The 13,229-nt window shown below is 40.1% G+C and overlaps 1 protein-coding gene across 1 annotated transcript in view; it reads right to left on the bottom strand.

Moving 5' to 3' along the window:
- ODAD2 (outer dynein arm docking complex subunit 2) overlaps positions 1–13,229 on the bottom strand; it is a 245,771-nt gene that overhangs the window by 200,396 nt on the left and 32,146 nt on the right. Inside the window, 1 exon segment of the mRNA XM_056107146.1 lies at positions 8,043–8,057. Within this exon segment, the coding sequence (XP_055963121.1) occupies positions 8,043–8,057 (15 nt within the window).

Raw genomic sequence — 13,229 nt, 5'->3', positions numbered from 1 at the left:
CCCCTGGCGGTGCTCAGGGGACCATATGGGATGCTGGGAATCGAACCCAGGTTGGCCGAGTGCAAGGCAAGCGCCCTACCCACTGTGCTATTACTCCAGCCCCCAAGAGCTGCTTTTTTAAATTAAAGACTGGAAAGAGTCTAACAAGTAAGAAATAAATTTTAAATTTCAGTACTGTAGGATAAGCATCAACTTCAGGAAGGTTGAAACAGGTATCTCCCTATTCCTTCTAGAACAGATGAACATATGACAGAAGCATAGAAACAAACATGAAACAACTCTGAAAAATGAGGGGAGAAGAAAAGACAATCCCAATCTGGGGACCTGAGAAACAAAGCAGTATTTATCTACCATTCTTCTAATAGGGAGTTAATATCCAAGATACATAAAGCACTTCTAAACTTAACAACAAAAAATAATAAACCCATCAATGAATGGGGAAAGGAGATAATAGTTCCTTAAAGAAGACATACAGATGGGATCAGAAAGATAGTACAGATGCTTAAGATGGTTAAGATGCTTGCTGTGGATAATCCCTGTTTGATCCTCATCACTGCATATGGCTCCCCCAGCACTGCCAGGAGTGATCCCTGAGCACAGAGTTAGGAGTAAGAATAAGCCCTTATTATAGCTGGTTGTGGCCCCCCCAAAAAATTAATTAATTAATAAAAGTAAAGGCCCTCCCGTTGATCATCGATTTGCTCGAGCGGGCCCAGTAACGTCTCCATTGGAGACTTTGTTGTTACTGTGTCTGGCATATTGAATACATCACAGGGAGCTTGCCAGGCTCTGCCGTGCGGGCGAGATACTCTCGGTAGCTTGCCGGGCTCTCTGAGAGGGGCAGAGGAATCGAACTCGGGTTGGCCATGTTGGCTGCGTGCAAGGCAAATGCCCTACCGCTGTGCTATCGCTCCAATTAATTAATTAAAAACAAAAAAATCTATTCAGTCCTGCTTTGGAATGGGAGCAGGGTATAGGAGTGGTTAACCCTTTATCCATTGTTGGTGATTCAACCTCTTTAAGAAAATATGAACACTTTTCAAAAACCTCAGAATTGAGCTTCTATATGACCCAGCAATTCCACTTCTTGGCATCTAGCCCAAGGCTCCCAAACACTCAAACAGACATATGTGCCCTTATGGTCACTGCAGCACTACTTACAATGGCCAAGATATGGAAACAAGCCAAGGGCCCAAGAACAACCATAAGCATACAAATACATCCTAACTATAGGCACCTAACCACTCAACAACCCAGAAACAACTCCAGATTGCAAAACTCACAATGGTAAAGCAACGGAGGACCCACTGTATAAACAAATTGGTATACCTACAAAATGGAAAATCATTTGCTATAAGAAAAGATGAAATAATGCAATTTTATGGAGCGATAGCACAGCGGGTAGGGCGTTCGCCTTACAAGCGGTCAACATGGCCAACCCGAGTTCGATTCCTCTGCCCCTCTCGGAGAGCCCGGCAAGCTACCGAGAGTATTCGATATGCCAGACACAGTAACAACAAAGTCTCCAATGGAGACGTTACTGGGCCCGCTCGAGCAAATCGACGATCAACGGGAGGGCCTTTACCTTTACCTTTATGCTATGTGAATGGAACTAGAGGTTATTGTGCTGAGTGCACTCAGAAGGAGATGGACAGATTCAAAATAATCCCTCTCATATGTGGAATATAAAAAAAAACATAGTAGAGAACAAATGGCCAAAGGCAAAAGTAGTGGATGTTGCACAGAACTGAATTTACACAGCGGGGAAGGGTCCTTTGGACACTGGTGGAGGGAAACAGACAGACTGGAGGTGAGTCGCACAGTGTTGGAATAATGCATGCACAAAAGTATTATTAACAATGTTCTAAATCATGACATCTCCAAAGTAGGGGAAATTTATACTATCATGTTTAATTAAAAAAATAAAATTCTATCCCTGAGGTTGAAAACTAGAAAGGTTGCTTATTTTGTCCACTGATATTCAATATAGACTCTGAGACTATAAAAAAACAGCTCCCGGAGGAGAAGAGCGCAGTCTCCTGCCCCCGTGCCTGGCTATTCCTCGCCGGGGCCCTTGGAGGTGAGCGGGTTGAGCTTTCCTCCCCTCCCTGGCCAGGGTTCCGGCAGCCGAAGACCTCCAGAACCAGCCACCACCATGCTGAGACCACTCTCTGCACACCTGAAGGTACCGGCAGAGGGACAAAGCCACGTGGGTTCCTGGGCCGAGATCTCCAAGCCTACTCGGATTGGAGTCGAGCATCCTCCACCCAGATCCTCCAAATTCCAGTAGGCAGGGGTCACACCCACCAACTGGCCCCCTGACGCCGTGTAATCCCATCAGCGGCCAAGACTCTGAGACTATAAAAACCAGCTCCTGGAACTGTGCGGCCGCATTTGCGGCCACGCGACATCTTATTATGACATCTCATTCCTACTTTGACAAACTGGCAGGCTACCGTATGTAGCCTGCCCACACGGCAGAGTCTGGCAAACTCCCCGTGGCGTACCCAATATGCCAAATACCAGTAACAATGATGAGTCTCATTCTCCCAAAGAGCCTTGAATATAATCTCAGGGCTAGGATGAAGGAGACGTTACTGGGGCCTGCTCGAGGCAATCGACGAATAACAGGATGATCTGTGATCTGTGATTCAATATAGCACTGGAATATCTAGCTCTAGATGTAAATCATTTTTTAAAAACATATGCCCAAAACTACAAAATACAGGTGGAAAAACACAAGAGCCACAGTGTTTATGGATTAGAAAGTTCTACATAGCAAAGTTATCAATTCTTCCAAAATTGATAGACGTTTATGGTCCAAAGATAAGGCACAGTGGGCAAATGATTCAGGTTTGATCCTCGGCACCCCATATATGGCCTTACTGCACTGCCCGGTGTGATCCCTAAGTGCAGAACCAGCAGTAAGCCCTGAGCACTTCTGGGTATGGCCTAAAAGCATACAATCAAAAATTGACTTTCAGCTCAATTTTCACCAAAATCCTTAGAGTAAGCTATAGTAAGAATTTTCTAAAATGTGGAAAGAGAGCTCAGTGGTGTTATGAACCCTACTGTTTACTCGGGGTTGCCATCTCCCACCCCCCAGGTCAGGATTTCACCCACCCCTGGCTCTGCTATGCACTGAGGCTGTACATTTCTTCACCTCTCCATAACTCACCATAAGCATACAAAGACACCCTAACTATAGGCACCTAACCACTCAACTCCACATGGGAAACAACTTCAGATTGCAAAGATCACAATGGTAAAGCAACGCAGAACCCCACCATGCTTAGTGAGTGAAAATGCTAGTCTTTAAGACTCAACAAGCTATATAACCTTACCGATAAAAAATTTGGAGAGGAATTGTTGAAGATGCATAAGAAACTCAAAGAAATAATGGAACACACAGCCAACAAAACACAAGAAGACATGAGACCAAAACTTAGGAAAATACAAACAAAATTGGCAGATCTGAAAAACCTAGTAGGTGAAATATAAAACTCACTGGAAGTTCTCAGCAGCAGAGTAACAGCTGAGGACAGAATCAGTGAGGTCCAAGATGAGGTGCAGAAAATCTTCAGACAGAAGATTAAAAAAAGACTCAAAATAAACAGATGACAATAGAACTTTGGAAAGAATTGAAGAGGAACAACTTAAGAATCATCGGGGTCCCAAAGGGGCAGAAAGACAGCTTTGATTAAGAAGCAACAGACAAAGCCATCATTGCAGAGCTGAAGAGTGTATGCACCCAGAATTCAAGAGGCCTGAAGGGTACCAGCTAAAATAAAAATCCAAATAAAAATACTCCAAGATACATTCTAATCAAAATTATGAAAATCATAGACATAATGCTGAAAACAGCTAGATCAAAGAAGAAAATTATATACAAGGAACCATCCTTAAGATTTACAGTGGACTCATCAGATGAAACCCTCTGAGCCTGAAGACTGAAAACACTGGTGGGATACAGTGAAAAAACTCATGTAAATGAATGCCTCACTAATACTTTACTCAGCAAGACTCTCATTTAGATTTTGAAGGAACAATACACAACTTCACAGATAACCACTTAGGAAGTTCATATACTCAAAACCATCATTATAAGAAGTACTAAATGGACTACTTTAAGAATAGCCCACAAACACACCAAATCCTTCAGAAAGGTAACACAGAACTCCTTAACAATAATCTCTCTCAATATCAACGGGCTAAATGTACCAATTAAGAGACACAGAGTGGTAGAATAGATTAGAAAATTGAACCCAACACTCTGCTATCTGCAAGAAACACATTTGAACAGTCAGAATACACACAGTCTCAAAGTTAAAGGCTGGAAGAAAATGTGAGAAAACAACCCCTTCAAGAAGGCTGGGGTGCAGCGAGACTCTCATTCATAATAGAAGGAACAACACACAGTTTCACGGACAAACAACAGCTCAGGAACTTCATAGACTCAAAACCATGGTTACAAGTACAACTAAATGGGCTACTTTAAGGCAAGACAGGCCTCTCAAATACACCAAATTTCAACAGAACAATGGGACAAAATCCCATAACAATAATCTCTCTCAATGTCAATGGGCTAAACGCACCAATTAAAAGACATAGAGTGGCAGGATGGATTAGAAAATTGAACCCAACATTCTGCTGCCTGCAAGAAACACATCTCAATAGTCAAAGCAAACACAGACTCAGAGTTAAAGGCTGGAAAACAATCCTACAGGCAAACAGCTCCCAGAAAAAAGCTGGGGTAGCTATCCTAATATCAGACCACATCAATTTCAGAGTGAAGAAGGTCATAAGAGACAGTGAAGGCCATTTCCTATTGACCAAAGGATCTGTACAACAGGAAGAACTTACAATAATAAATGTATATGCACCTAATGAGAGACCAGCAAAGTACTTAAAACAATTACTCATAGATTTGGAGAAAGACATCGATAGCAACACAATACTAGTGGGAGACCTCAACACCGCTTTGTCACCTCTTGATAGATCAACCAGACTCAAGCTTAGCAAGGACATACTTCATCTGAGGGAAACAATGGAAGAAAGGGGCTTAGTAGATATATACAGGACACTTCATCCACAAAAAGCTCAATACCCATTCTTCTCAAGCGAACATGGAACATTCTCCAAGATAGACCACATGCTGAGCCACAAAACATGCCTCCATAAAATTAAGAAGATAGAGATTATATCAACAATCTTCTCAGACCATAATGCGCTGAAATTAGAAGTAAATCACACACAAAAACAGAAAACTAAATTAAACACATGGAAATTAAACAGTGCACTATTAAACAACGAGTGGCTTAGACAGGAAATTAAAGAGGAAATCAAAAGATTCCTAGAAACGAATGAAAATGAGGACACGAGTTACCAAAACTTATGGGACACAGCAAAAGCAGTCTTAAGAGGAAAGTTTATAGCTCTACAAGCATTCCTCAGAAAGGAGGAGCGAGCCCACATAAATAAACTAACCTCACAGCTTAAGAACTTGGAGAAGGACCAACAAAAGGAGCACAACCCTAACAGGAGGAAGGAAATAATAAAACTCAGAGCAGAGATTAACGAGATGGAAACCCAGAAAACAATCCAAAAGATCAATGAAACCAAGAGCTGGTTCTTTGAGAAAATTAACAAAATCGATAAGCCCCTAGCAAAACCCACAAAGAAAGGGAGAGAGAAAACCCTAATAAACCGAATCAGAAATGAAAAGGGGGTCATTACAACAGAAACTACAGAAATTCAAAGGATCCTCAGGGAGTACTTTGAAAAGCTTTATGCCACAGAACATCAAAACCTCGAGGAAATGGATAAATTCATAGACTCCTACAGACTCCCAAGGCTGAACCAAGAAGACCTGGAATACCTGAACAGACCTATCACCATCAAGGAAATTGAAATGGTAATAAAAAGTCTCCCCAAGCACAAAAGCCCTGGCCCGGATGGATTCACCAGTGAATTCTTCCAAATCTTTAAAGAAGACTTACTCCCAATCCTCTTTAAGCTTTTCCATGAAATTGAAATATCTAATACACTTCCGAACAGTTTCTATGAAGCAAATATCACACTGATACCAAAAGCAGACAGAGATAACACAAAGAAAGAGAACTACAGGCCGATATCCCTGATGAACACAGATGCAAAGATCCTCAACAAACTACTAGCAAATAGAATCCAACTACTCATCAAAAAGATCATACACCATGACCAAGTAGGATTCATCCCAGGGATGCAAGGATGGTTCAACATTCGGAAATCAATCAACATAATCCATCATATCAACAAAAGAAAAGATAAAAAACATATGATCATATCAATAGATGCAGAGAAAGCATTTGACAAGATCCAGCACCCCTTTATGATGAAAACCCTAGCCAAAATGGGCATAGAGGGGACTTTCCTCAACATAGTTAAAGCCATCTACCACAAGCCTACAGCAAGCATCATCCTCAATGGGGAAAAACTGAGAGCCTTCCCTCTAAGATCAGGGATGAGACAAGGATGCCCACTCTCCACTGCTGTTCAATATAGTACTGGAAGTACTTGCAATAGCAATTAGGCAAGAAAAAGACATTAAGGGCATTCAGGTAGGAAAGGAAGAAATAAAGCTCTCACTATTCGCAGATGATATGATACTATACTTAGAGAGCCCAATAACCTCCACCAAAAAACTCCTAGAAACAATAGACTTGTATAGTAAAGTTGCAGGTTATAAAATCAATACCCAAAAGTCCATGGCTTTCCTATATGCAAACAGTGAGAGAGAGGAAAGCTACATGAAAAAATCAATCCCGTTCACAATTGTGCCCCAGAAAATCAAGTACCTAGGAATCAGCTTAACTAAGGAAGTAAAGGACCTGTACAAAGAAAACTACAAAACGCTACTTCAGGAAATAAAAGAGGACATGAGGAAATGGAAAGACATCCCCTGCTCATGGGTCGGAAGACTTAACATTGTCAAAATGGCAATACTACCGAAAGCATTGTACAAATTCAATGCAATTCCTATAAGGATACCCATGACATTCTTCAAAGAAATGGAGAAAACACTCCTGAAATTTATATGGAACAATAAACCCCCACGAATAGATAAAGCAATTCTGGGGAAAAAGAAAATGGGAGGAATCAACCTCCCTAACTTCAAACTTTACTACAAAGCGGTAATAATCAAAACAGCATGGTACTGGAACAAAGGCAGAACTGCAGACCAATGGAACAGAGTTGAATACACTGACATCTCCCCCCAATCATATGATCATCTAATCTTTGATAAAGGTGCAAGAAATGTGAAGTGGAGTAAGGAAAGCCTCTTTAACAAATTGTGCTGGCATCACTGGACGGCTACATGCAAAAAAATGGGCTCAGAACTCTGCCTAACACCATGTACAAAAGTAAGATCAAAATGGATTAAAGACCTCAACATCAGACCAGAAGCCATAAGATACATTGAAGACAAAGTTGGCAAAACCCTCCATGACATTGAGGCTAATGGTATGTTCAAAGATGACATGCCACTGGCTGAGCAAGTGAAAACAGAGATAGATAAATGGGACTATCTTAAACTAAGAAGCTTCTGTACCTCCAAAGAAACAGTGACCAAAATACAAAGACAGTCTACAGAATGGGAAAGAATATTCGCCGAATACACATCTGACAAGGGGTTGATATCAAGGATATACAAAATACTGGTTGAACTCCACAAGAAGAAAACATCCAACCCCATCAAAAAATGGGGCAATGAAATGAACAGAAACTTTCTCAAAGAAGAAATCCGAATGGCAAAAAAGCACATGAGAAAATGCTCTACATCATTAATCATCAGGGAGATGCAGATCAAAACCACAATGAGATACCATCTCACACCTCAGAGACTGGCCCACATTCAAAAGAACAAAAGCAACTGTTGCTGGCGCGGATGTGGCGAGAAAGGGACACTCCTTCACTGTTGGTGGGAATGCCGACTGGTTCAGCCCTTTTGGAAAACAGTATGGACGTTCCTCAAAAAATTAGAAATTGAGCTCCCATTTGACCCAGCGATACCACTCCTGGGAATATATCCCAGAGAGGCAAAAATGTGTAGCCGAAGTGACATCTGCACTTGTTTGTTCATTGCAGCACTCTTTACAGTAGCCAGAAACTGGAAGAGACCTGAGTGCCCAAGAACAGATGACTGGTTAAAGAAACTTTGGTACATCTACACAATGGAGTACTATGTGGCTCTTAGAAAAGATGAAGTCATGAACTTTACATACAAGTGGTACAACATGGAAAGTATCATGCTAAGCGAAATGAGTCAGAAAGAGAGGGATAGACATAGAAAGATAGCATTCATCTGGGGGATATAAAATAATAAAATATGAGATTAATACCCAAGAATAGCTGAGAGCAACACCAGGAGAATTACTCCATAACTTAGAGGCCAGCTGGGTATTCTAGGGGAAAGGACAGTTCAGATAGAAAGGGGAACACCAAGTGGAGGGTGTTTGGAGGATCCTCCCAGGAGGGGAGATGCAGGTTGAAAGTAGACTGGACTGAACATGTTCACCATTCAATGCCTCTTTGGCTGATCACAACACCCAGGAGGAGAGAGAAAACAAAAGGGAATGCCCTGCCACAGTGGCAGGGGGGGATGGGGGGATGGGAGGATGGGGGGGGAGGGATATTATCCTGGTGGTGGAAAATGGGCACTGGTGGAGGGATGGGTATTTGATCGTGGTATGACCGAGATCTAAGCACAAAAATTTGTAAATCTACAACTGTACCTCATGGTGTTTCACTAATAAAAAAAAAAGAAAAAAAGAAAAAAAACAATCCCGTTAACAACTGTGCCCCAGAAAATCAAGTACCTAGGAATCAGTTTAACTAAGGAAGTAAAGGACCTGTACAAAGAAAACTACAAAACGCTACTTCAGGAAATAAAAGAGGACACGAGAAAATGGAAAGATACCCTGCTCATGAATCGGGAGAATTAACATTGTCAAAATGGCAATAGTTCCCAAAGTATTGTACAAATTTAATTCATTCCCTATAAGGATACCCATGACATTCTTCAAAGAAAGGGAGCAAACACTCCTGAAATTCACATGGAACAATAAGCCCCCACGAATAGCTAAAGCAATTATTGGGGAAAAGAAAATCAACATCCCTAACTTCAAACTCTACTACAAAGCAGCAATAATTAAAACAGCATAGTACTGGAACAAAGGCAGAACCTCAGACCAATGGAACAGGGTTGAATATACTGACATCTCCCCTCAAACATATGATCATCTAATCTTTGATAAAGGAGCAGGAAATGTTAAGTGGGATAAGGAAAGCCTCTTTAACAAATTGTGCTGGCAAAACTGGACAGCTACATGCAAAAAAAAGGGCTCATATCTCTACCTAACACCATATTAAAAAGTAAGATCAAAATGTATTAAAGACCTCAACATCAGACCGGAATCCATAATGGACATTGAAGACAAGGTTGGCAAAACCCTCCATGACATTGAAGCTAGTGGTATCTTCAAAGATGACACGCCACTGGCCGAGCAAGTGAAAACAGAGATAGACAAATGGGACTATATTAAACTAAGAAGCTTCTGCACCTCAAAAGAAACAGTGACCAAAATACGAAAATGTGCACTCTTGAAAGGATGGGTGTTTGATGATTATATGATCGAAGCACAAACATGAAAGCTTTGTTACTATACCTCACGGCGAATCAATAAAGAAAAAAAAAGAGTTGGGGAAGAGGGCAGCTGGGTTAGAAAAGGAACCTCTATGACAAGGATAGCTGGAGAAATCGCTCAGGATAGGAGGTGTGTGCTGAAAGGGTTTGGTAAAGGACCAAACGTGATGACTCTCAGTGTCTGTATTGCAAACCATAATGCACAAATGGGGGGGTGGAGACAGACATACAGACAGAGACAGACAGAGAGACAGAGAAGAAGAGTGCCTGCCATAGAGGCAGGCTGGGACGGAGAGGCGGTGGCAGGAGGGAAGCTGGGGACACTGGTGAAGGGACGGGTGTTGGAGCATTGTATGACTGAAACCTGATTGTAAAGAGCTTTGTAACTGTATCTCATGGTGATTCAATAAAGCAACAAGAAAAATTAAAATAAAAAAAAAAGAAGGCTGGGGTGGCCATACTGGTATCAGACAACATAGACTTCAGGCTGAAAAAGGTTATAAGAGACAGTGATGGTCATTTCAAGGGATAACAAGGGATCTCAAGGGATATGTACACACCAGGAAGAATTCACACACCTAAGTGTGCCTAATGAGGGACTAGTAAAATATTTAAAACAACTGCTAACAGACTTGAAGAAAAACACTGAGAGCAACACAATAGTAGTTGGAAATTTCAAAACTACTTTGTCACCCCTTGATAGATCAACTAGACTGAAGCTTCACAAAGAAATACTTTATTTGAGGGAAGAAATGGAAGAGAGGATATATATATATATATGTATATATATATACATATATATATATATATATATATATATAGTCGTTTATCCTCAAAAGACCAAATACAGATTCTTCTCCAATGTACATACTTTCCAAGAAAGATGACATGCTGGGACACAAAACATACCTTCACAAAGTCAAGAGGATAGAAATTATATCAATTAACTTCTCCAACCATGATGCAAAATAGAAGTTAGTAATAAACAGAAAGGAAGAAACAACTCAAACACCTGGAAATTAAATAATTCTTTAATGACCCACCTGTGGGTAAGAGAGGAAGTCAAACAGTAAATTAAAAGAGTAAAGTAAAAAACAGGAAGTAGGAAAGAAATAATATAAACTTAGAGCAGAAACTAATGAACTGGAATCCCCCACATACACACCCCCAAAATTAAATGAGATGCTGAAAGTAGACTACAGACCGAACATGATTGCCACCCAATGCCTCTTTTGCAAACCACAGCACCCAAAAGAAGAAAGAGAACAAAAGGGAGTTCCCTGTCATAGAGGCAGGGTGGGATGGGGGGATGGGGGGGGTGGGAGGGATACTGGGATTGGTGAGGGTGGAGAATGGGCACTGGTGGAGCGATGGGTACTTGATCATTGTATAACTGAAACCCAGCACAAAAATTTGTAAGTCTACAACTGTACCTCATGGTGTTTCATTAATAAAAAAAAAATAAATGAAAGATCAATGAAACCAACTGCTGATTTTTTTGAAAAAAATAATCAAGATTGATAAACTGTTAGCTAGACTCTCAAAGAAAAAGAGAAAGAACTCTAATAAAACAAATCAGAAATGAAAGAGGGAATATCACAACAGACACCACAGAGATTACTTTGAGAAACTTTATGCCATGAAACGAGAACATTGAAGAAATTGATAAATTCCTGAACTCCTATAACCTCCCAAAGATGAACCAAGATGATCTGTAATACTTGAACAGACCTATCACTATCAAGGAAATTGAAAGGGTAATCAAAAGTCTTCCCCCCAAAAAAAGCCCAGGCCTAGTTGAATTTACTAGTGAATTATTCCAAACCTTTAAAAGAGGACCTATTGCCAATCCTTTTCCATCTCTTCCAGGAAATTGAAGAAACAAAAAAACTCTAAACAGTTTATGTAAAGCAAACATCACCCTGATAACAAAATGAGACAGAGACACTACAGAAGAGAAAATTTTAGGCCAATATCCTTGGTGAACACAGAGGCAAAGATCCTCAACAAAATACTAGCAAACTAAAATCCAAAAATTCAAAAAGTTCATACAACATGACCAAGTAGGATTCATCCTGGAAATGCAAGGATGGTTTAACATATTTTCGTCAATCAAACATGATATACCACATCAATAAAAGAAAAAAAATATGATCACATCAATAGATGCAGAGAAAGCATTTTACAAGATCCAGCACCCATTCATGATAAAAAAAAAAACTCAATAAAATGGGAATTGAAAGAACTTTCCTCAATCTAGTCAAAGCCATCAATAGTAATACTGTGTAGTATTAGCTAAATAAAAAACATAAAAGCCAAAACAACACAAACATCCAGAAATATCTCCATGCTCAATTGACTTCTGAGAAAGGTACAATAGCAAGTAAATGTTATAAAGCAGTCTTTTCAATATCTGCATTCCTATGTTCATTGCACACCATTCACAATAGCCAAAATACGGAAATAATCCAAATGTTCAAGAACATGACTGGATAATGAAACTATGGTACATATACACAACGGAGTACTACTCAGTCATTAAAAAAGATGAAGTCATGCAATTTGCTGCTACATGAATGGATTTGGAGAGAATCATGTTGAGTAAGTCAGTCAGAGGGAGAGTAATAGACTCAGAATGATTTCTGTCATACTTGGTATTTAAAGAAACTTTGTTGAGGAATATAAAACGCTAAAAGGCAATAGAAAAGAAGAGCAGGAGAACTGGCCTTCAGTAGGAAGCCTGGTACTGGTGCGGCAGTGGGGGAGTGGATAAGTTATGTAAGGGAGGACAATGAGGCAGGCTGGAGGCAAGAGGGAAACTGGGGACATTGGTGGAAAGTAGTGAACACTGGTGAAAGAATTGGTGTTGGAAAACTGTACACCTGAAAAAATCATAAATATCTTTGTAACTTTGCAATTCACGGTGATTCAATTTTTTTTAAAGTAGTCGTCTCATCAAATGGTACTTGAATATCTAGACATCCATAGACAAATAAGTGAATCTTGACACAGATTTCATGCTTTATATAAAAATTTGGTCCAGCTAAAACCACAAGTTTTTAAGTAAAATGTAAAACCTAGAAAAAGATTTGTAAAAAACAAGTGATAATCTTTAGACAATGGGTTTTAAAAAGATTTCTTGGAACTGAAGAGATAGTATAGTGGTTAAGGCACTTTCCCTGCACGTCACTGACCCAGGTTTAATCCTTGACTCTCCTCCCAAAAAAGAGTTCTTGGGTAATACACAAGAGAAAAATATTAACAAATTGTGCTGCTTTGCATGCAGAAGGCGTGGTTTTGATTATGGAACTGCTGAAAGCAACCTGTAAGGCTGCTTTGAGTGGCCACAAGTGGCCCCTGAGCACTGCTAGGTACTGTTTTTGCTTGGGGGCCATAACAAAAACAAGAAAATAAAGAATCTGTTCTACAAGAGACCCATCTATTAATAGGATCAAAAGATAAATTATATATATAAATAATATATAGATAGAGGATAAAATATTTGCAATCTATATATCCAACTCAAAGATATAAAAATTAATAA

This window comes from Sorex fumeus, unplaced genomic scaffold (assembly GCF_029834395.1).
Source record: "Sorex fumeus unplaced genomic scaffold, SorFum_2.1 ptg000007l, whole genome shotgun sequence".
Classification (NCBI taxonomy): Eukaryota; Metazoa; Chordata; class Mammalia; order Eulipotyphla; family Soricidae; genus Sorex; species Sorex fumeus.
Note: the sequence above shows the minus strand (reverse complement) of the source record. Positions and strands in the feature narration are given on the sequence as shown.